This window comes from Rhinolophus sinicus, chromosome 9 (assembly GCF_057876585.1).
Source record: "Rhinolophus sinicus isolate RSI-liver-muscle chromosome 9, RSI-T2T, whole genome shotgun sequence".
NCBI lineage: Eukaryota > Metazoa > Chordata > Mammalia > Chiroptera > Rhinolophidae > Rhinolophus > Rhinolophus sinicus.
The window spans coordinates 34,828,128-34,851,305 of record NC_142509.1 but is presented as its reverse complement, the minus strand read 5'-3'; the positions used below and the strand labels follow the sequence as shown (position 1 = coordinate 34,851,305).

At 42.2% G+C, this 23,178-nt stretch overlaps 1 protein-coding gene across 7 annotated transcripts in view; it reads right to left on the bottom strand.

Annotated features, from left to right (window-relative positions):
- The window catches only part of ANAPC7 (anaphase promoting complex subunit 7), a 34,655-nt gene extending 11,759 nt beyond the window's left edge, over positions 1-22,896 (bottom strand). For 2 of the 7 annotated variants that reach the window (XR_016022410.1, XR_016022411.1), the window contains exons 1-11: positions 22,664-22,896; positions 19,122-19,308; positions 17,125-17,244; positions 13,839-13,950; positions 13,172-13,325; positions 12,302-12,444; positions 10,714-10,831; positions 9,515-9,711; positions 7,115-7,339; positions 6,279-6,429; positions 2,140-2,640 (exon numbers count right to left, since the gene is read on the bottom strand). Coding sequence is in view for 2 of the 7 variants with exons in the window: in XM_019733921.3 (XP_019589480.3) it covers positions 4,395-4,584; positions 6,279-6,429; positions 7,115-7,339; positions 9,515-9,711; positions 10,714-10,831; positions 12,302-12,444; positions 13,172-13,325; positions 13,839-13,950; positions 17,125-17,244; positions 19,122-19,308; positions 22,664-22,881 (1,815 nt within the window). In the remaining 5 variants the exon portion in view is untranslated. Of the gene's footprint in view, positions 1-2,139; positions 2,641-4,226; positions 4,585-6,278; positions 6,430-7,114; positions 7,340-9,514; positions 9,712-10,713; positions 10,832-12,301; positions 12,445-13,171; positions 13,326-13,838; positions 13,951-17,124; positions 17,245-19,121; positions 19,309-22,342; positions 22,361-22,663 lie in introns of those variants that run through there. The other 5 variants (XR_002137533.3, XR_002137532.3, XR_012492563.2 and 2 more) reach the window with 5 other exon arrangements.
- Between the last annotated feature and the right edge of the window lie 282 nt (positions 22,897-23,178).

Genomic DNA, 23,178 nt, shown 5'->3' with positions numbered 1-23,178 from the left:
CTCTCCTTCGTAGCCGCAGCAGTTATATCAGTGGCCAACGGCTCAATGGCCACAGCTGACGGCCAATCAGCCACAGCTGACGGCCATCTACTACCCGAGCCAGCACCCCTCCACGTGAGGCCGAGAGCCTGTAAACTACTTTCCCGGGCTCTGCCCCCACACGCCCCCAGAAAGAAAAGGCAATCTGCATGATGAAAACCCTTCCCCTTCTCTTCCTCTGAAGAAAGATGTCCCGGCACAAAAAACAATCCTTTCTTTTGTCAGTAGCTCCCTTATTCCACCTTTCTTCCTATAAAAACCTTCCATTTTGTACAGACCCTTATGCTGCCCAATTCATGAATTGCTTAATAAAGCCAATCAGATCTTCAAATTTACTTGGGTGAATTGTTTTTCAAGTTTATATAACATGTATATTACAAATACGTGTGTTAACAGGTTATGTGGATGGCAGGATACAGGCCATTTCTTCACCTTTTTTTTAAAGGTTTTTTTTTAAGTAGATAAAATTTACCATAATTTTAAGTCCACTGAGTTCAGTGTCATTAAGTATAGTCACGTTGTTGTGCCACCATCACCATCTCCAGAAACCTTTTCAACATTCCAAATGGAAACTCTGTCCCCCTTAAACACTAACTCCCCATTTATTCCCCCTCCTTCCAGCCCCTTCTATGAATTTGACTCCTCTAGGATCTCAGTGGAATCATCCGGTATATGCCCTTTTGTGACTGGCTTGTTTCACTTGGCCTAATGTCCTCAAGGTTCATCCATGTTGTAGCACGTGACAGGATTTCCTCCCTTTTTAAAGGCTGAATCACAGTCATCTAACAATGGACACTTGGGTTGTTTCCCCCTTTTGGCTGTTATGAATGCTGCTGCTATGAACACGAGTGGGCAAGTATCAAGTATCTGAAGACCCTGCTTCAACTCCTTTGGGTGTGCACCCAGAAGGGCAACTGCCAGATCCTACGGCAATTGTTTAAATACTTGACGAACTGCCAGACTGTTTTCCACCACGGCCGGATCCCTTTACATTCCCACCAGCAATGCACAAGGGTGCTCTATTTTTAAACTGTTTTCTTTTAATGGCTGCTAAGGAGACTGATTTGTGGGCTCCTGGCTTATTCCTGGTGGTGCTGGTGCTGTGTGGTTTATAATACATGCCATGTTCTGTGCTGGCAACAACCAACACCTTCCACAGCAACCTGGGAAATCCCCAACCCCCTGCCTGGCACCGACTGGTGGTGGCTCAGGTGCAGCAGGGCAGCTCAGAAGACAGAGGCCTGACCTTTGTGGCCTAGGAAGGGAGGTGCTGGCTGGTGCCTCTCCTGCTGCCCTGGGGCAGGGAGGCTCCTGAGGAAAGTGGAAAACCTTACTAGGGCACTTACCTCAACAGGCCCTCCCAGTGCCAGGGATTCCTGGCAGGCCTGGCTGTGACCACGCTCCCCAGAGCCCACAGTGAGGTGCTTGTCCGGTCAGGCCTCACTGCCCGTCAGCAGCAGAAAATGTGGTCCTGTGCAGCAGGCAGTGCCCAGGCTGTGGGGCTGGCCAAGCAGGCCTGGGCATGGGCTCGAGACCTGGGCATGGGAGTTGCTGCCACCCACAGGCAGCTGCCGAGAGGGGCCCCCAAGGATGCTGAGGTCCCAGGGCTCTCAAACCCCCCCCCTCAGGTTTCTCAATATTTGCATCAGGGAACGACTGACTGCTGAGGGGGAAAAGGATGCCGGGATGGGAGTGATCAGAGGCAGACTCTGGGGCCCAGGCCCTGGATTTGGTTAAGGTTTGGTGCCAAGCCTGGGAATCTGCATCGAGAAGCAGATGTGAGACGTGCTCGTCTGAAAAGATTTGGGCAATAACTGGCCTCATCCTCTGAGGAAGAGTCCAGAGGCAGGGGTGTGGCCCCCAACCTGAGGCTGGTAGGAACCTCCTGACATCAGCACTCGGGGGCCACTTCTGCCAGGTCCCTGGCGCACAGCAGGGGTTCAGAGTCCGAGTAGGAAGGCCCCAACCAAAGGGCAAGAGCACCCTTCCTTAGGACCCTGGCCCCCACTCAGCTGAGACTTCCAGGAGAAAAGGACAAGAAGGCTTCAGTGACAGCACCAATCCCCAACCCCAGGGAAGGATGGGCAGTCTGGTGTTTACCCTGATGATGGCGACGGCATTCAGTGGCTTCATGCTCAACTCCTCACAGCTTTTTCAGTCCCGAGCACAGGCTGCCAGCCCCAGACCTGCAGCGCCAGCAGTGGGGGAGCTGGGACTCGGAGCCCAGTGGGTCTCTGGTTCCAAACCTGTGCTACAACGTTTTTTGGTTGGTGGGGGTAGGGGCAGGGGGATGGTAGGAATCAGTGAAAACATCCCCCCACTGGCTGTGCGAAACTCCAGACACCAGGAGGTACCTGTAGTGACTGCGGGCTATGCCGTCAGGTGGCTCAGTGGGGCAGCCACAGAGCTGGGCGGCCTGATTCTGTTCTTGCTTCCTGGGGCTCCCGCCCTCATGAGGTTTTTGTTTGAGAACAAGTGACAGTGGCAGTACCAGGTGAGATCTTCAGCATGCTCCAGTCTTTGTAGAACAAGAGTGTTTTTAATTGTCAGGTGCTCTAAAAATGTAGCTTCAGCTGCCTCTTCTTAGTTGTCACCTGGAGCCTGTCAGGGTGAAAATGCTGGAGCTGCAGGTGGGAGGGGCCAGAGGAATCCAGCCCAGGGTGTTGCTGGGATGGACAGGCCAGACTGACCCAGGGCTCTCAGCAGAGCAGAGGGTCAGCCCAGGAAAGGGGAGAGGCAGGCCATGCACAAGGCCTGACCCGCAGGCCTCTCCGGGGTCACAGTGATGAGCCTGACACGCAGAAATAAGACCAGGAGGGTGGGGCTGGGCTTCCTTCCTGAGTCAGGGGAATGGCTAACAGGTTTCACCTTTTCTCCCAATGCACTGCCTGCTAATGGCTGCTCAGAGGCGAGCGGAGGAAGGACAAGAGCTGCAGCCCGTAGCGAGCACCACGGCTCATGAGCAGGGTCTTCTCCAGGCCACACGTTCACCTGCCGTGACCCCCGCTGCCTGAGGGGCTCTTTAGAGACTGCTCGGTAAAATGCTGCTGCCCAGGTTTTGATTCTCATACTGAAAGATGCTTTAACAGTAACTTTCTGTCCATTTAAAACTGCAGTTATCAGATGTTCCCTGAACTACTGTACATTTCCACTGTTTTTACACTTTAGGACAGAACTTTCCATTTATATCAAAATCACATTTTGCACCACCTCTAATTTTGTTTTAATGAAAATCTGGGGTTAGCTGTGCCATCCCCTGTCCCCACTTCACTTCTAAGTTAACTATATTGTCAAAAGCATCGTCTCTTAAGAAACAAAGGGGAGACGGTAGGTGAAGTCTCCCAGCAGCCAAGCCTAGGGAAGGGACACCTCTGCTGAGCCCAGGACAGAATGCTGACACCAGACCCCGATCCCAGCACTCCTGCCAGAGCCAGACTCAGGACAGAATCAGTCTCAAATCGGGCCAAAGGCTTTCCCCCAGGGAAATTTACCGACGGAAAAATGCAAATGGATAAATCAGCTCAGTGTTACCTAAGGTTCCCAACCCTCCTGGCTCCCAACACTCTAGGAAGAAAGGGAATCTATTTATAGCAAATAATTCTGGGGCTAAACCAATGCATTGTGTGTATGAGACAGAAGAACTTATAAAGGCCTTCCACTCTGATCAACCCAACACCACTACCGTACAAAAAACAGTTTTATTAGTTAATTATCCCAGGTGCACCTCTGTTCATGCTCTACGTCACACCCGCTTCTCAGATCTGGTCCAGGCTCAGAGGCAAGTGACCAGACTAGCAAATAGGAAAAAACTGTTCTGCAAAATAGCAACTGTCAGCTTAAGGCATTACTAACATTGCAGAAGGAAGCAAGGTTACTAGGAAGTTTGGACAGCCCAGGACGATGATTTCTGGGGCAGGAACCCTCTCTGAAAGGGCCAGCGTGTGCTGCTGTCCGATTCGGTAGATGACACTCTCGCTCTGGGTGACAGGTCACTCCTTTAAACCCATCCACACCACCACAGACAAAACACTGTCTATTCCTCGAGCTTTCAGATTTAGCAATTGGTTATATAAAAAGCACTCTGTCCCAGACCATCTGTGGGCCTTCCAAAGGCTCACTTGGGCCCCCCTGGCTGGGGCAGGGGAGGATGGAGATATATGGAAGGTTGGTCAGGCTCAGTTTTAAAAAAAAAATGAAGTCACTACTAAAAATATGGAGCCAGGGGGCAGAAACCCCTGCGGCAATCACATGCTGAATCATTGTCCTCCCAGAGAGTGGGCTCCTACGGGTTCTTTCAGTCCACGGAAGTGCTCAGAACAGGGCAGGCCAGTGTGGCCACGGAGCTGCCGCCTGCCTCACTGCATGCCGAACCACTGCTCCTGGTCAGCCCACTGGGCCGCCTCACTGTCGCTGCCCTCCAGGTCCCCTTCTTCCCCACTCCCTTCCATGTCGTCCACATCCTCCTCCTGAGTGGCATCCGTGGGACTCTCCTCCTTCTCCATCTTCTGCATCCCCTCTAGAGACTTCTGGTCATTGGGGTCCAAACTAGGGGACAACAAAACAAAGGAGAGGCCTGAATCTCTGCCTTGCTTCTTGCTGGCTGATGCGTCATCTCCCTGCCACGGCAGTGAAATGACCACCCAGTCACAGAGAAACTGCTAATGCCTGGCCTCTCCGAACAACTCTGGTTCCACAGGTGGAACTGAGGGATTCCACCACTAGAAGTGAAAAAAGGTCTCTTATCCTAATTTTTAGAATTCTCAATTTGAGTATTTTTAAACCTTTTCACACTTATTACCCCTAGCATTACGCTAGAGGAAGCTACCAGATAACACGAATGAAATAGTAAACAATCATTAACAGAAAAATTCAAATGTAATTTCTTAACAGTACTGGGTTTTTAAGCTACAGGGTCACCAAAAATATTTTTTTTTTTTTTGTGAGTAAAATTGTTCCATGTTTTTATAAGATAATTAAACATATCAGCATTTCAGTAGTTAACCAAAATCATCATGCTTACCATGGAACAGATTTGTCTACTCCTAGGTTAGACCCCAGGACCCAAAGCAACCCCTACCCTGAGCAATCGAGTTTAGCAGCTAAGAGCCATCACTCGTGCGAAAGCTCCCGAAGTTCAGAAGCTCCAGAACATTTAGTTACTTGGCTCCCAAGCAAGCTTTTCTCTTGCCTTTGTGCCCATCACCTAGGCCAGCAGGCACAAGCTCTAACAATCTCGCCTCGAATGAAAGCCTGGAGTTTTATTTGCTCACTTGCTGCTGGGCTTCCAACAAGCAGATAAAACTCTTGTGAGAGCCTTTTCCTACTTATATAAGTGTAGATTAACGTGTACTACCTCCTCTTCTCTGAAACCTTCCATACAGCTCTCACCCACACCCAGGGCTCCCCACACCTCTGCACTCCCACCTTGCCTTCTAGAAACTGCTATGAAAGCACTTAGCACATGGTATCCATCAGTCTACACGTCTGAGACTGAGAGCTCCCGGACTTGCAGCACCCCCAGGGATTACTGAGATGCCAGGCACATGAGTGGTGCTCAACTGCTGAACAAATAAATGGATGTGATCAGACTCAATTACAGACAGGCCTTCACCATAACCTTACAGACACACAGACAACCCTCAAAGAAATCACTTCTGTATTAAGCAGCAAGAATACCACTATTTATTTAGTATTTACTCTGTACCAGGCACAGTGCTAAGAGCTTTACATGGAATAATCATTTAATCCTCATTTAATCATTTAATATCTAATAAGGTAGATAGATATAGACAAGGAAATTTGTTAGTAACTCGCCTAAGATAACAGGTGAGGGCAGTATTCAAGCTTCAGAGCTTAAGTTCTTAACTACTACAGTACGTAGAAACATGGGAAAGTACTTACAATACTTTGATTTGAAAAAGCGGAATATAAAATATATACTACATATAACCCTATAAAAATATGTATATGTGTAGGCAAGGCCAGAAGATGATCTACACAAATGAAAGATATTAGAATGGTGTGAGCCGGTTATGAGTGAAACAGTTCTTTAATGTTATTAATATACTTAAGAAAAAAATTTTAGAAGTCATGTATTCACAAGTAACTTCTACCATTACTATTACTGTTTTCAACCGTGTGTGTGTGTGTGTGTGTGTGTGTCCAGAATTCCTATGACTTCATTCCCTGCCTCCTCTACCCCTCATCGACCTTGCCCCCATGGGAGGCTAAATGCCTACCTTAGTGCTATACTATACTGGTCCATTGCTTCCTGATACTCATTGACAGCTACAAGGAAATCTCCTAGGATCCGATGCAGGACACAGTCACTCTGATTAGCTAGAGCGTTCCGCAGCAAAGCAATTCCATCTTCGTATTTCTGTTCTCTGCCTGGAAAGAAAAAGACCCTCATTGTCCTACTTACATGGCATTTTGAAAATATACTCGTACCTCAAGGCTTACACACAAACCATAACAGCGACTACCATCCACCAATCTATTTGTAGACGTCCTCACGAGAACAGTGGGGTGGCGGGAAGTGAGAACAAGCTCATCTGAATTCCTATTACATTAGGAAATCTACAGTTTGAGTTGATTTTTTTTTTTAAAGGTACTATTAACCTAAGTTCAAATAAAAAGCCTGAATGCATTTTATTTGCCAAACTAGCCCAAACTCAGGAGTTCACTGCAAATCAGGAATGGAAAAAAAAAAAAAAAAAAAAGCTGAAAGGGAAATCCAGATGAATAAAAACAGTTCAAGCTGGCTAAAACCAGTTATATTTGGTCAAACTAGTTCTGAACACCTAAACCTGAAAACCTAAACTTCAGATCAAGTGAGCTGAGCTGGTACCAAGTACAGCTGCTTTGAGCCACCTCACAAAAGTCAGTCACTGACAATCAAGGCAGGTGTAAGCCAGTTACATTTGGTTGTGCTAAACATAAAGCAATTCACCTGGGTTCAGACCTACTGCAGACACCTGTCTGGTCACCTGTAACCAGCTCGACTGGGGAATCCAATTGAGACCAGGATTTATACAATTAACGACGAACAGGGAAGTAAATAAGATACACTTACTAAGTAGTTCTGCTTTTTTCACGACAGCCTTAATGTAATCCGGCCTTTGGTTCAGGGCTTTATCTAATAAAGTTTTGGCTTTCTCCTGTGTCACTGGGTCTTCAAGACAAACTGTGGCTAACAGGGTAAGGGTCTGTGCATTTGCTCCCAGAGTTTTGTAAACGTTGTTTGCCATTACCATTGCTTCACGAATACTGTTGGAGGCTAAGTAACATTCAATGAGACCTGAAAAAAATAAAACACAGAAAGCTCAACCACATTACCGTTACCATTCCAAGCCATGTTTCCACTCTGACAGCCTTCCACATTACAAACCTCCAAGGTTTCAGACACGGGGCAGGCCAGGGGAAGCTTTAATGGTGACATCAGACTGGAGAGTATGTTGATGGAATAACTAAGAAGTGTTTCTCCCCAGAGCACTTGATGGCTATGGAGAAAGCCTGCATTGCAAAGGCGCCTTCAGTTAGCGAAGGAAATGAATAGACGTAAGTCAACCGAAGCATGCAGGCAGCCAGCTGAATGTTAGAGGAACAAACGTGACACCAATCATTGCTGAAATAGTGAGAGAAGATGCTTCCAACAAAACACAACGTTTCACTGCCTCTCAACAAGCTGTTAATTTCCACCTTTAGTCCTAGGTTTAAGCTCCAAAGTGAATGTCCAGTTCTACAACTAAAGGCCTTAGGGAGCAACCCAAGGAGAAAGGAAGACTTTTCAGGTCAAAGTTATCTCAAAAGGCATTTGCTGAGGGCTTCCCTAAACTAGATGGAAAGCGCTTCATCAGATGGACCGAATATACCGAGACTGGCAGCTCCTCTTTTCATACCCACAGCAAGACGCCCTATGGAGAGTGTCAACTCTTAACTTTTCATGCCAAGTCGTGGAGAACAGAGGAAGTACTTTTTGGCACAAAGCATTCATCAAAACAGAAAAACAGCTTAAACCCCAAACCCACACGATCCCTGGCAGATTTTCTCTGCATACTCCTCCACCCTAGCAGCATTTATAACATTTGTGCACATTCTACCACACGCTATGGTTACTTAACCAGAAATTATCTAACTCTTAAGGGCCATGTGTTGGTTTCAGAATACGGTTCTTTGCAGCTACTTACTGAGAAGTTTTACTTCCCTGCTAAAGCCCCACTAGAATGTCAGAAGGAAATGGAAAGAACACACTTCACTATTTCAGGGCCTCCACCAGTACAGGAAGCTCATTTGGAGGTTGCAAGAAGCACCAAGGGAGCATAACAGGGACCCTGATCCAATCTCCAAATGGCAGCTTGAGTGAAGGCAGCCTGTGAAGCCTCTTTGGCCAGTTGGGGAATGTCCTCTGCCCCCCACAACTCTAACCAGCCCATGTCCAAGCACTATGGCAGCGGTTACTCAACTGTATTGCTGGGTTCTGGTGAACTGGGCATGCAGCAGAAGGGAATTAACATGATAAAAAGCTGGAAGGCTAAGGAAGTTAGTTTCAGGATCAAGAATTTATTCTGAAACCAAAAGCTTGGTTTACTGGGGTTTCTTTAAAAACAAATCCACAACAGGCATAGCTCTCTGGCTATCTAAGCAGATTTATTCTTTATCCCAACTTCCAAGTTTTATTTTTCAAATTTGAACCCATCTTCCTGTTAACAGCAAATCACTCCTCGACTCCTGGATTTATTTTTAAATTCTTATAAAAATATGCTTTGGAGGAACTGCATCGTGTAAGATCTATTTTAACGTGACTGAGTCATCGAATGTGGCTGAAACTGGCACAGCTCCTTTGAACTCCTAGGGTCAGTTCACATGAACTTAAAATAATGTATAACAAAACAAAGTTTGACCTTGATTGGGCCCACTCTGGAGGTCATGACGAACCAACCAGTTCCCACAACCAACACTGTCATATGAACATGGATGGAGCTACCCTATGAGTAATATTTTTGGCCCAAGGTAAGACAACTGTGAAAAAGAATAAAAACATAACCAGCACAAGGATCCCGCACAGAGATTCACATTAGTGAATGGGCCATATATGAGAAAAAAACAAAAGACAAACTACTCCAACTCTCCCTCATCAAAACCCAGAAAATAAGAAAGATGGATTCTGAAAGTATGGAGTTAAAAGTCCAGTAAAAGCCCTACATTAATTTAAAATGCTTCATGCAGTGGTTCCCAAACTTGTGTGTACATTCAGCAATACCTGGCAGCTTCAAAAAATGCTGATGTCTACCTCCCAACCCCAAATACTCTGATTTAATGGTACTGGAGTAACCTGGCATCAGAACTTTTAAAAGTTCCCCAGTAGACTCTAACGTACAACAAAGTTTGGGAACTGCTGGCCTAACAAAACCGTCCATTTCAATGCTGCTGCCACACCTACAGATTCACTTCTCAGCTATAACTTTTGTCTTACCTTCATAACAGTCTAAGCGACAAGGCGCAAGCCGTATGGCCTCCCGAAAGTGGATTATTGCTTCTTGGACTCTGCCCATGTTCCTAAGTGCTGCTCCCTTAAGTAGCAAAGCTTGAACACTATTACTGTTCAGCTGAATGGCCTTGGCTCCTAAATAGAGGGCCCGAGAGTAGCGTTTGCTGTAGAAGCTGTGACACCTAGAAGGAAAACCCAAAAGTTAGCTGAGAGAAGACTACAGTAGCACTTCGGTTTTCGAACGTCTCCGTTGACGAACATTTTGGGTTACGAACGCCGTAAATTTTATGGATCTATGGTATCATTAGATAGTAAAATTCATGCTAAATTTGCAGTTTTAAGGGTTGATTTTAAAGGTCTGGAACAGATTAATCCATTTTGCATTACTTTCTATGGGGAAAACGCGCCTCAGTTTTCGAACGTTTCAGAACTCGAATCTGTTCCAGAACAGATTACGTTCGAAAACCAAGGTACCACTGTAAAAGCATGCCATGTTTTATTGTGCTTCACTTTACTGCTCTTCATAGATGCTCAGTTTTTTTGCAAATTGAAGGCAAGATTCTCCAGCAACAAAAAGATTATGACTTGCTTTATTGAGGTACTCGTGTTACTGCAGTGGTTAGAACCAAACCCACAGTGTTTCTGAGATGTGCACATATAAAGCTTTATCCAAAAACCAAAGAGAAGGCCCTCTACATAATCCTTATTACAAACCACACTTCCAGCTTTGACCCAGATATCAGTGAAAAAACAAAAATCTACTAAATATTTAAGGGGGAAATCTTGGTATAGGAGGAGAAAATTATGGCAAAAAAACTGATGATCTGGCTATGTTATCAGATAAGGGACATTCAGAGAACTTGTAAAGCCAGGTCGGTAACAAGGGAGCAGCTCCTGGCCCTTTCACTGATGGCTTTCCGTGAGCAGGTGCAGCGCTGAGCACGACACACTCACTACCTCAGTTAACACCCACCCCGTGAAGCAGGGGTAGCATCCTCATTCTCCAAAGGAGAAAACACTCAGAGAGGTACATCGTGTGTCCAAAGTCAAAAAGACCCTGGTTTGAATCTGAGTGTGATTATCTCTTAAATCTGTGCTTTCAACCTATGTTCCATTCAGGAAGAACCACAATTTCCTAAAAAATCTGCTGACAACTAAGGAGTAAAGGGAATGCATACACCTACCCAGAGACCACCCAGGGTTCTGCGTGCTGATCAGAAATATTGAAAAGGCGACAGCCAAGATTCTCCACATCCTCCAGCCGCCCTTCTCGAGCCAGGAGGTAGCCATATACATCCATTCCTGGAAAGGAAGAGACTCTTTAAACAAAGCAGCACAGGTCCTTTATGAAGGAGCAGCAATCATCGTCAGCGCTCACCCGGAGGCCCCGACTCCTGCAGGTCTGAGCACTTTCCACCATCATGAGCTCCTCCCATCAGCATCCCCAGTTTCCAACAAAATGACTTATAAAAAGACAAAACACATCCAAAACTAAGAAAAAAAAAAACAGGGCAAAGGAGTAGAAGAACCTACCTCACAATTTGAAAGCCTGTTATTTTCAGGAAGTGTCTGTGCCTACATCCTGTGGTGTGCTATACAGCTATTCTAACTCATAATCAGAAAAGGCCCAAAAAAGGTACCGAGTTCTCTCTTCCAAGAGGTCTAGGCAGTCAGGAGCACACACTTAACATGCCAGTTAGTCTTGGAAAAAGCATCTAGTTCTTTCTGGAGTCTATTTCATTTAAGATCACCCCCACCCCACCACTTTAGTTTCACTCATGTTCTATAAAAAGGGCCCCAGGCTTGCTGTCGCCCATCTTTTTACCACCATTCTTCTTCATTCTTTGCTATCCTTTCCAATTCCCAGGAAAATTCCTCTCAAGCCAAGATTACTGCAACACACCCTGCTGGCCCCCGGCCTCTGGTCTGAGCTTCCAGCTCCAAGCTGCCGACTACTGCCAGACTAGTATTGCTAAAACACCACTTTCATTATGGGCACAGGCCGCTTAGAGAAGAGAAACAAGCCCCAGCCAAGGAGACCTTGGGCAAACGAATTCATCTTTCTGGATCTGTTTCTTCCTCTCCCTGCTCTGTCATTCCTGTGGCTTAAGTGTCTACAAGACTGTTTATTGTCACAAGGTCATACTTTTCTGATGGCCTTTTTTGGGCCTTTACAAGTAGACTTCAGCCTGTCTGACCTTATTTCCCACTATGATTCCTAAGCACACACCCTTCACTCACTGCCAGTCAGTCAACGCTCATCCCCTGGAAGTCCCTGTGGCTTTCCCCTTCAGCGGCAACCTTCTTTCATATCAATGATTTTCCTGTTGTTCATTCCTGTTTCCTTTAACTACATTATCTCTTTCTTAATATCTGTTTACTTACTCCCTTTTAACTATATTAAGGATACAGTAAAGCTAAATTCCCTAAAAGGGAATTACGGTTCTGGGGATGCCATCCAAATTCTCAGTCAAGCACATCATAAATTTGTAAATCCTAAGGAGGGGCTATGACTCCTACCCAAAGAAAAAAAAGCTAAATAATGATCTGTGATGACACTTAAATTGAAGCAAAAACAACTGCTCAAATAAAATTACCCAAGTGTTAGAGACATGTGTCAGGATAAAAAAAAAAAAAAAAAAAAAGGCTACCATAATAAGTTTTACAAACTACTTCTATGAAAAATGGTATCAGAAGATGCTACATTTGCTCCCTGTCTTCTGTGCTATGCCCCTCTATGGCCATTTGTGCCCTGCCCCAAGAATTACTTACCTTTTATCAGATAAGGATCCAACATCTGTGCCTGTTCAAACTTGAGGACAGAGTTTTTATTGTCTCCAGCTCTGAAGTACAGATCTGCTAAGCTTCCCAGTAGATCCACGTTATCTCGCAATAAGGACTTTTTCTCTAGTGAACTTTAAGATATTAAACATTGAACCTTAAAATCTTTTATACATCCTCTTAGTTGTTGAATCTGGGTGACGGGCATACAGGTACAATTTTCTTTTGTGTATGTATGAAATTTTGCATAAGAAACAAAAAACAAACTGTACACACTATATTTTCTTATTCTGAGCTTATGATTAAAAGAAAAGTTACACAGAATAAGATAGCAAATATATAAAATAAAGCACAAATCTTATTACCTAGAGAGAACTTTCTGGTTGCAGTTTTTCAGAGGACAACACACTATCCGGTGTTACATGGAATGTCATTCACAAGTGACAGTTACTTATTACTCAACCAAATGACTTTGTATAACACAAACCCGACTCTTGTCCTTAGACTTTACCTAACTACAAAGAAAATCCCAATCCTAGGGAGGCAACCCAGGCCAGGTGCTGCAATAATCTATGCTTCTGGGGCGTCCAAAAAGATGTCTTCCGGGTTTAAGCACGACACACTGAGACAGTCTGCTTTGCCAGGGTTACTACTTTTTCAAGTACAGAGCTAATCTTGGTCCAAATTTACATTTAACAGGTCCTTGGCGGAGATTATTACATTTGGGACCATTTAGAACATTAAGTGGCTGCAACACCCAGAGATGAGCATCTCATTTTTCTGTTTTGCTAATTTAGATACATCAGACCTCCACACAAGGAAAGGGCCTGAAGAACACTGAATTAATTTTGTAGGTCTCACCAGATGGTATTGATTGCTCTCGAGTTGTCACCAGTATGCACAAAAGCATACGCTTTGATCCACACAGACAGCCAATCCAAGTTAGGCACGGTCTGGATCACATTCATCGTCATTGATGCCACCTCTGCACCTTTTACAGATAGGGACAGCAAACCTAATCCAACAGAAAGCAGGAGACAGAAGGTGAGGCATGGCATCCTTCTTCTACGACGCAAGAAGCAGTAGGTTAGCCTTTCCCCACGTTACAAGACAACCCTTTCCCTATTCTAATCAAGATGCAATATGACTGGGGCAGCCGGTTAGCTCAGCTGGTTAGAGCGCGATGCTCTTAACCAAGGTTGCCAGTTCATTCCCACGTGGGCCACTATGAGCTGCGCCCTCCACAACTAGGTTGAAACAACTACTTGACTTGGAGCTGATGGGTCCTGGAAAAACACACTTACATAAAGTTAAAAAAAAAAAAGCAATATGACAGAACAAACATAATATTTCTTAATCGGTGAAATACATGACAGTGGTAATCTATGAATCACTCTCTACAGGTGAGGCATGGGAAACTTCTTAAAAAAAAAAAATAAAGCTATTCTAGCTAACATATAGCCAAGATTGAGAAGCACTACCTTAGAGAGCAAACACTCCATGAAAATAGGCAGAGAATGCTCTGTACCTAGAATGGCATCGAGGGCCAGTGGGCACTGCCTCAGCACTTCCTTGTAGCTGGTGACTGAAGGGCGCTCCTGACCAGCCTTCTTGTACAGATTTGCCAGCATCATGTTTATCTGTAATAAAGAAAAACAAAAGGCAGTAAGATTAAGTGTATACTGCAAAGAAAATATTTCACCAAGTCTTGATTTCTATTACCAGCGACTATTCTACTTTTTACTGGAAATCTACACACAGCCCTATGGAAATACCAACCCTATTCTTCAAACCAAAGTGGAAACCACTACCTTTGCTTCTCCTATGTCCTCTCACTTCTAAAAGGAAGTCAGATTCCTCTCACTTACCCAACCAAAAGGTCTAGTAATATCTGGACCAAAGATGCTGCCTCTGGAAATGGGACTAACATTCATTTGACAAATGTTACAGAATTCTAATTACCTTGATTCTTTCTTGATCTTAAGACAGAAGGTGAACTACCCTAGGAGTGCTCAAGTTTACACTTTTAAAATGCAATTGACATCAAGGCATAGAAAGTGAGGAATTCTTAACATAGCTAGTTAAGAAGATCAGATCAATTTTCCCCAAACAGGAAATAACAGATACAGATATTTGGCTTCTCTCTTACAACTCGCCTAGCAGCTAGACTATAGCCTTTCCAGTGCTTAAAGCTTTGACTGATAGGTACTGTCTGACTCATCAGAGAAATGCTACAAAAATCAAACTCTAACTGACCTCTAGAGGTAACAACGATCCAGAGATTAGTTACACTATTTAAATAGCACAATTCAAAAATGTAACTCAGTAAAGCTCTATTAAAATAACCCTTCCTAAAAATGCAACAGGGAAAAATTAAGAAAATCTAAAAGTTCCAAAGAATATGGAAGTTACAGGGAAGGGATAAATGGTCTTAATAGTCCAAAGTGAAAAAAACACAATATTCCAATTTAAAATTAATAGATCATAATGCAACACAGAGTTTGCCAGATCACTGATCCAAGGAAGCAGTCAATATGAGGGCACAAAAGAAAAAAGGCCAATCCCAATCTCATCAATTATCTAGCTTCATGTGCCAAATATTTACCAAAAGAGTGGCTCTGAAGATGAAGAACATGTTTTAATTATGGACTTACAGTATATATAACAATCCAGTATGGCATTAATCCACACTGATTCAAACAATGCAATAATGAAATACTAGAAATAAAAGTATTTTTTATTTGGCCTCAGATTTTCCATTTTAGCCTATGTTGAAAATGCAAAAGAAAGTACTTAAAGGAAAACTCCAGTATTGGTGTCAATACTTGAAAAGAATAAGAGGTTTAAATTTAAGAACCTTTCTTGACTGCTTGTTATTAACAAACCATGACTGATGGGCCAATAAATATTAAAATTCCCTTTAAACTACCTGGCATTTCAAAAGACTTTTGAATACTACCAAGTGAGAAAGTCAATTCTTTTTAAAACGGATCCTTACTTGGGTATATCATAAGGCCACATTCCACCAATTATAAACAAAGCAGTCATCATTCTCTAAAAACTGGGTGAGAAATTTTATGTTAGTATGTTTGCTCTTAAATGCTGAAGATTTACCAAGATATAATAATCTCACACTGGAATTTTCCTTTAAAATGTGAAGGAATGTGTGGCGGTGTTTACCATACATTAACAGACGTTCATTTAGACGTATTTTGACTCACTTCCTTGTCCTTTACACAGACTGAGAAGCCAGTTAACTCCCTAACGGACAAGAAAGAAAAACTGTAAATATATAGGTTTATGTTTGAGGCGCACATCTTTTGTTTGCTCCTGGCTACAACAGCTCTACAGAATGAAGGCTACGTACTCCTAACAAACTCAGACTCCTCTAGTCCCTCTGAAAATGACTGCAGTAAACACCGAAGTATTAGCTACCACACAAAACCAAGCTTCTTTGCCATTACTCGTCTTCAAAATTGTCTCCAAACTCCTTCAAGTCATTAAGGAGGAAATTACGGTATATTTCTAGGAAGATAAGGAATACGTATAATTCAAAGTTTATAATCAAAACAGCATCTTCCAAAAGGAAGATACTCTTCATATATGCAAAAAAATTATTCTTGGGGTAAGACGTCCATACAGTACCAGAACACAATTTAGTAAATAAGCATCCAAGCTTATTATGAGACACTTACTCTATAATATGCTTCCAAATGTTTTTAATAGCAGCCACCACCATAGAATATACTGGGGACATAGCTTAATCATAAAAACTCAGAAAATCGTAAATAAGTCCTCAGTATGAGGGGATACTTAAACACATTCTCATCAAGTGTAATTGGTTATTTTTAAGATTCAGCACCATTTGGGTGAAAAAGCAGTAACTACACAAGTCCCTACTGCTTAGATTCCTTTTCTTTTAAGGGCAGGAGGATGTACACAGACATTTTACATATAAAATCGCTCACTGTTAATTAAGCACAAGTTACACAGAACAGTTTTTCAACGAAGTGAGGAAGGCAAGTGACCTGAGAGTATATGGTAGAATATTAAATACTGATGTGTACTCAATCTTAAAAGCAAGGATTCTCACTGTGCTTCTGAACTCGACTTCAAAAAAAAGTGTAATCAAAGATGCCCAATATAATACTCCTTACAGAATAGTACTTTAAAAAAGTTTTCTCACATACATGAACTTATTTAGCTTTTTGAAGTGAGCAAGACAGTATTAACCTCATTTTATAGGTAAGAAAAAAAAAGTAAAGTTCAGATTGGTAATTTGTCCGAGTACACACTGCACATAGCTGGTATGCCCAAAACTCAAGACAAGATACCAGCTCTTTTGATTTCAGCTGAAGGTATTCTAATCAAACACAAATACATATCCCACATACAAATAAGCACAAAAGGATCTTGTCGTCTTGATTTTGAAAATGAAGAGATTCATAAAATTAGTCACATTATCAAATGGGTATACCTACAAGAGTGCAAAAAATGAGGTTCTAAAAAAGTATGGTTACCACCTGGAAGTGTATTGCAAATTATTTTCTAAAGTAAGAAATACCAAAGAATAAGCACTTGTAGTATTTTCCAGCTACCGTTTTCATCAGCTGAATTTTCAGGGTCTCATAAGAAAGTCACTCTTCTACCTCTCTGAACCACCCCCACTCCATTAACAAGAGAACAAAGTAAAAATATGAGCCAAGAGTAAAATGTTTAGATGGACTCCCTAGCGTATACAGAAATCATGGAGGAAGAGGGTTGGAAGGATTGGAGAGGAGCAAATGATGTGACAAATTGTTAATTCAACTTACTTTGGGAGTTCTTTGTCTTGAAGGGATCCCATCAAGTATAGCAATGGCATCTTTATCTTGTTTTAGCATTGTGTAACATTCAGCCATTTTGTATTTCACTTCAATTTCAGATGGAAGACACTAAGAGGGAAAGAAAACATCTCTTTAAAATATTACTTAAACAGTGTGGCAGTTCTTCAAAATGTTAAACATATAGTTACCATGTGACCCAGCAATTCTGCTCCTACATACCCAGTCAAGAGAAATGAAAACATATCCACACAAAAACCTGCACGCAAATGTTCACAGGACCATGATTAATAAACAAAAAGTGGAAACAACCGAAATATCTGTCAACTAATGAACATATAAAATATAGCATATCCATACAATGGAATATTATCTGGCAATAAAAAGGAGGGAAGAATTTATCGATAACATGGATCAATCTTGAAAATATTATGCTATTTAAAAGAAACCAGATACAAAAGGCCACATGTACGACTCCACTCATATGAAATGTCCAGAATAGGCAAATCCATAAAGACAGAAAGGTTAGTGATTCCCAGGGATTGGGGAGATAACGGGCACTGGGTTTTTCTAGAGTAATGAAAATGTTCTGGAATTAGATAGTGGTGATGGCTGCACAAATTTGTGAATATACTAAAATATTCACTAATTTTGAATTTTATGATGTGAATTACCCCTCAACTTTAAGAAAGGCCTTAAAGATTAAGTGTATTTAATTCACATGAAGGTTTAGCATGGTGCTTGGCATATTGAATGCTCAAAAAAATTAAGCTACTGCTATGAATGATCCTATGTGAAGGCACATATGACTTCCATCCAGTGTCAGAAAACAAAATCCTGGCAATCAGCTCTTTAATAATGAAAAACAAAGGTTTTACATAGATATAAAACAAGATGAAGATCTACAGGCTTTAAAAAAAAAAGCAACTACATGAATTTGTCTTTTAATATGGAAAAATACAAAACAGAAAAAACATGACTTATAATTTCACTTCCAGTTCATACCACTGACATTCCTTTTTAAGTTGCATGTATAATTTAAATTTAGACAGGTTCAAATTGAAAAGTAAAAGTTCCCCTCCCTAAAGTTTTCCGCTGCAAAATTTATTTCCTTCACATACACAAAACCTGTCATGCACATTATCGAATATATTTAGGCATATACCAGGAAATATTTATGTATCTATAAACCATCCTCTTTAAACAAAAAGAGTATTGAACACACTGTTTCAAACCTTATTTTCTTTACTAATATATACAATTCTTTCCAAATCAGCACATATACCTTTATCTCATTTTTCATTTCTTTTATAGTTACTTCATATTTCAACTTATGGCTATACTATTAATTCAATTTAATTAGACCTTACTGATGAACACTTTTGCTTCCAGTTTCTTATTATTATAAACAATGCTGCAATAAGCAGCCTTATATACCCCGTAAATCTTTTGAGTCTACTATTAGGGTTAATTTCTAGCAATGGGATGGCTCTGTCAAATGGTGGAATTACAATTTTTACCCTTCATTTATTTAGCTAATTATCAAGCAACTATCAAAAACGGGCAATTATCAAATCTAAGCAATTATCAAAAATTGGCAGTTCTTACATTTCTCATAAACTTCCTCAGGTACTCACAGTTATAACAACTAAGCTACATTTTAAAACTTATACTTTCATTAACATTATAAAAACACTTTATATTTTGAGTTCTGTTTATATTAAAGGAACAATGCATGACTTTGGTTAGAACCCAGATAATTCAAGTTTAATTACATTTTTAGATTCATCCAGAGTAAATTTTGCTTTTAGTCTTAATGCTTGGTTGGATGCATTCTTGCATCTAAGTGGTTTTTCATCTTTGTTTTTCCAATCAGCTCCCTTTAAAATTATATTTTACCATCTTCTAAATCTAATCAGCAGTCTTGAAAATTCTTTCATTCTCTTGCTCTCAAAAACAAAAAAAGTCACACTTCTATCTCCAATTACCTGACTTTGTGGAGCAGATGCAGAATTTCCAGTTGAAGGTCTCACTTTTGAAGTTTTACTTAGGGCTTTCTTCTGCTGTAAAGCCATGGTATACTTACTCACAGCATTCCGATATTCCTTATCATGAAAGAGAGAATCTGCATGATACACCAAAAGCTGGTACTTCTGAGATGGGGAGAATAACTCACTAGAAAACAAAGAAAGTATATACTCCCTACATGAGTTGTTTTGAAATGTTGGAAAGAACACCCTGCTTAGTGTCCAAGCCTAGCACAAAGCCTCATGTAATGACAGTTTACAGAAAAGTCAATGTACCTTAAGTGCTAGTCCCAAAAATTAGAGGCATGAGTCGTATTCTATGCTAATATGGTCAGCATCTAGGAAATTGCCTTAAACTGTTGTTTTAATATGCTTTTTCTTTACTTACTATAAAAGCAATGGTACCTCTAAATCTTTGTATACCTCTACAGAAAAATGTACTGCATCTTTTCTTTCCCTTCTTTAACCTAAACCTTCTTAATTTAAGTTTGATATATATCCATACTACCTTATATTAATTAACATCAATTTTTAGGATAATATAAGACAAAGGAGAGCAATCACAGTGACTTTACTAATATTACCAAAGAAGGGTTGAAGAACCCGCAAAAGAGAATCTTCACCACTTGAATCTTTAGGAAAGGACTGAGCAAAAACAGGTTTGCAGGGAACTGAATACACTTCAAATACTGAAGAAAACTGGATACTGAAATACTGAATTATGGGACTAGAACAGGATAAGCCAGTAGGATAGCGTGAGATAAAATGATTAGCCTTATTTGACAAAAGTTTTTTAAATTTTATATACAAAAGTAACCTTTACTAGCACTAGGAGAATTTTTATATCTTTGAGTCTCAGGAGCTTCAGGATAGTATAATGGAACCAGTGTTTCAAAAGTTTTTCTTCAACCTTAAATGTTGCTCACAAGTGTTATAACTGCCTAAAAGCTGGCTACCATTTTTAATAGGAAACACATTTCTAATCTCCAATCCCAACCCTCCACCTACTTCTTCCCAAATTGAGTTACATGCTTTTCTTTGATAGGTAAAAGCTACAGCTGCTTAATATGAAGGAACAGACAGTTAATTTCTCAACAAATGAAGGATACTCAAGAATAGGTAGCGTAGATTAGTGGTTGCCAGGGACAGGGGAAGTGGAATCAGGAAGTGACTACTAATATATAAGGTGTTTCTTTTTTGGAATAATGAAAACGTTTTGGAATAGACAATGGTGATAGGTGCACAACTCTTGTGAATATATTTAAAACCACAGAAATGTATTCTTTAAAAAGGGTAAATTCCACAGTATGTGAATTTTATCTTAATCAAAAAAAAAAAATCTTAAAAATAAGATAGGAACTCTAAACACTGCATAAAGTTACAAAGGAAATTCAAGGACTGAAAAGTTGAAAGGTACAGTCCAGAAAATTAAGATCTCTTCCAACTGAGATTCTTTGTATTTAATGAAAAATAAGATTTGATAGAAAAAGTTACTATACTCAGAGAAAGCTCTCAGATATTTATATTGTAACATACATGTCTACTTGTGCATGCAAAAAATCTCTCTGGAATGATGTATGAGAAACTGTTAATAGCTGTTTGCTGGAGAAGGGAAATGTCAGAGTGAGGTTCAAGATTCAGGGACTTATCTGCGTACCCCTTCTACTCTGTTTGAATTTTTTTACTGTGTTGTACTGCCAATTCAGTAAGAAAATTTTAAATATAAAGGTCAGAATTTAAATGCCTCCTGAAGCTAGGAAACTGCCAGTTAACCTAATATGAACAAGTCAGAAGATCAAACTATCCTGTAACATCTAACTATCCTGTAACATCTTCAAGAACCAAGAATAATAACTGGTGCATAAATTCCCAATGGTGGAAACTGTGTCCCTTGACAAATCACTCAGAACCAAGCGAAAGGCTCCAGAATAAACACAGAAGGCTGACAGAGACCAGGGCTCCTCCCTGTCAACACTAAGTGGATGGTGGCAAAATGATGGGTCGCACATAGTGAGGTCCTAAAAGCACACTAATGGAAATGAAATAAGGAGCAGCCGCAGCATCGCAGGCACTTAAGGGGCCTTTCTTTTCTGACCTAGACAGCTTCAAGAGGATGCCAAACGCAAATGGGTAGAAGATTCGATTATAAGGCCATTTAGAGGCAAGAGACTGCGGTAGGTCAGAACGGAGACCTTAGAGTCAAAAGGACCAAAATCCAGACATCGTGGCTCCTCCAATTACTAAATGTGTGGAGTTGGACAGGGTATTTCGCCTCCCTGAGGTTGTATGCACTTCCTTGGCACAGTCAACAAACGTGTGAGGGCTTACTGCACACAGCCAGTGTGCTGAATTCATTCGGTGTTAAGAGTGCTGCAGAATATAGACCTTAACAGCTCTCATCACAAGACAAAAAACTGTAACTATGTGTAGTGAGGGATGTTAACCAGACTTATTGTGGTGATATGTGGCAATATATACAAACACGGACCCATTCTGTTGTACACCCAAACCGAATGTAATGTTACATGCCAATTATATTTCGATAAAAAAAGTGATGCAGCATATGAAACAAGGCAAAGGGATACACTAGTGAGGGTAAGGAGCAATTCTCACGGGCTGTCTGAGTTGGAACCTGTATGAGGAGGCAGGTCTGTAAGGACTCTAAGCAGAACAGCAAATGCAAAAGCCCTGCGTTGAGAACAAGTTTGGCACGTGTTCAAGTATCAGCAAGAAGAGCCAGGGAGGCTGGAGAACAGTGAGCAGAAGACATGAGACTGAGTGGGGGAGAAAGATGTGTGGCTCCCTTGGCCATGGGAAAAAACTTTAAGCACAATGGAGAAATTGAAGCAGGGGAGCGACATGCACTCAAGGGCCCTGTATTTCTTCCGTCGTAAGACTCAATAAACGGCAGCTCTTAAAACATGAAAGGTCCACTGCAAGTCCTTCGAAAGGCGCCACTCCCACCCAGTCAAGTGAATCTCCCGTTTTTAGGGGTTTGTGGAAGCGAGAAAATGAACTACACTCAAGGCGGAAAAAAATCATTCTCGGGTGTAGGACGAAGGTGTAAAACCAGGGTACTGGCCTCTGAGCTTCGTCGAGGGAGAAAACGTTCCTCAGGAAGGGGCTGGGAAGGGAGAAGTCAGCCCAGTGATGTGACAGTCGCCATGCCGGGTGACAGGTACCTCAGGAAACCCCACGCTCCCAACTTTCGGGAAACCTCGCCAGGGAGGTCCTAGGAGCCTCCGCCTTCCATTTCTCCGGGCCGTCGCCGCACGACACATCTCCCGCAGCGAGTTCATCCCAGCGCCTGGCACAACGCGGGGACCCATGAACTCGACTTGCGTCCCTAACTCGGCTCGGCCCGACGAGGCCTCGCTGACCCCGGAGCCTCAGCTGGGGCCCGCGGCCGCTCCTTCCCGCCAGTCCCCAGGCCCCCTCAGCCCTCGCTCCCGAACAGGCGCTGCTTTCTCCTCAGCCCCAGGCCGCTCCCCGCCTCAACTCACGGGTTGTTATTACTCATTGTAAGTAACAAGCTGCTGAGGAGCCGCACGTTGGAGTGCAGCCCCGCGGCCGCCATGTCTCGTACGTGGTCTATCACATTCATCCTGCGGGGCAAAGCCGCAGGGAGCGGCAGTAGCGGCACGAAAAGCCGGTAAAAGATCCTTAAGGAAGACTTCAAAATGGCGGCCTCGCCGGGGTCCATCGGGTCCATATGAGGCATCGCCCCCAGAAAAATAGGCAACTACTGAAGTGCCTGAGTAAATAAATAAAACTCAGTTTCCCCAAACCCCCGTGAGGTGAAATAATTTTTTTTTCTAGCAAAGCTATGTCGTTCTGAGTTGCAAATTTTATTGAGGACAAAATACGATGGAGACAAAAGGCACCTCAGTATGAATACATGCTCAAGGGAAATGAGCATGAGAGGAATTTGTCTCCCCCAGGAATTAATAAAAATGTATGAACATTTATCATAAATAAAAGAACATAGTAGGTTGTCTGTAGGGGGAAGCCCCAATAG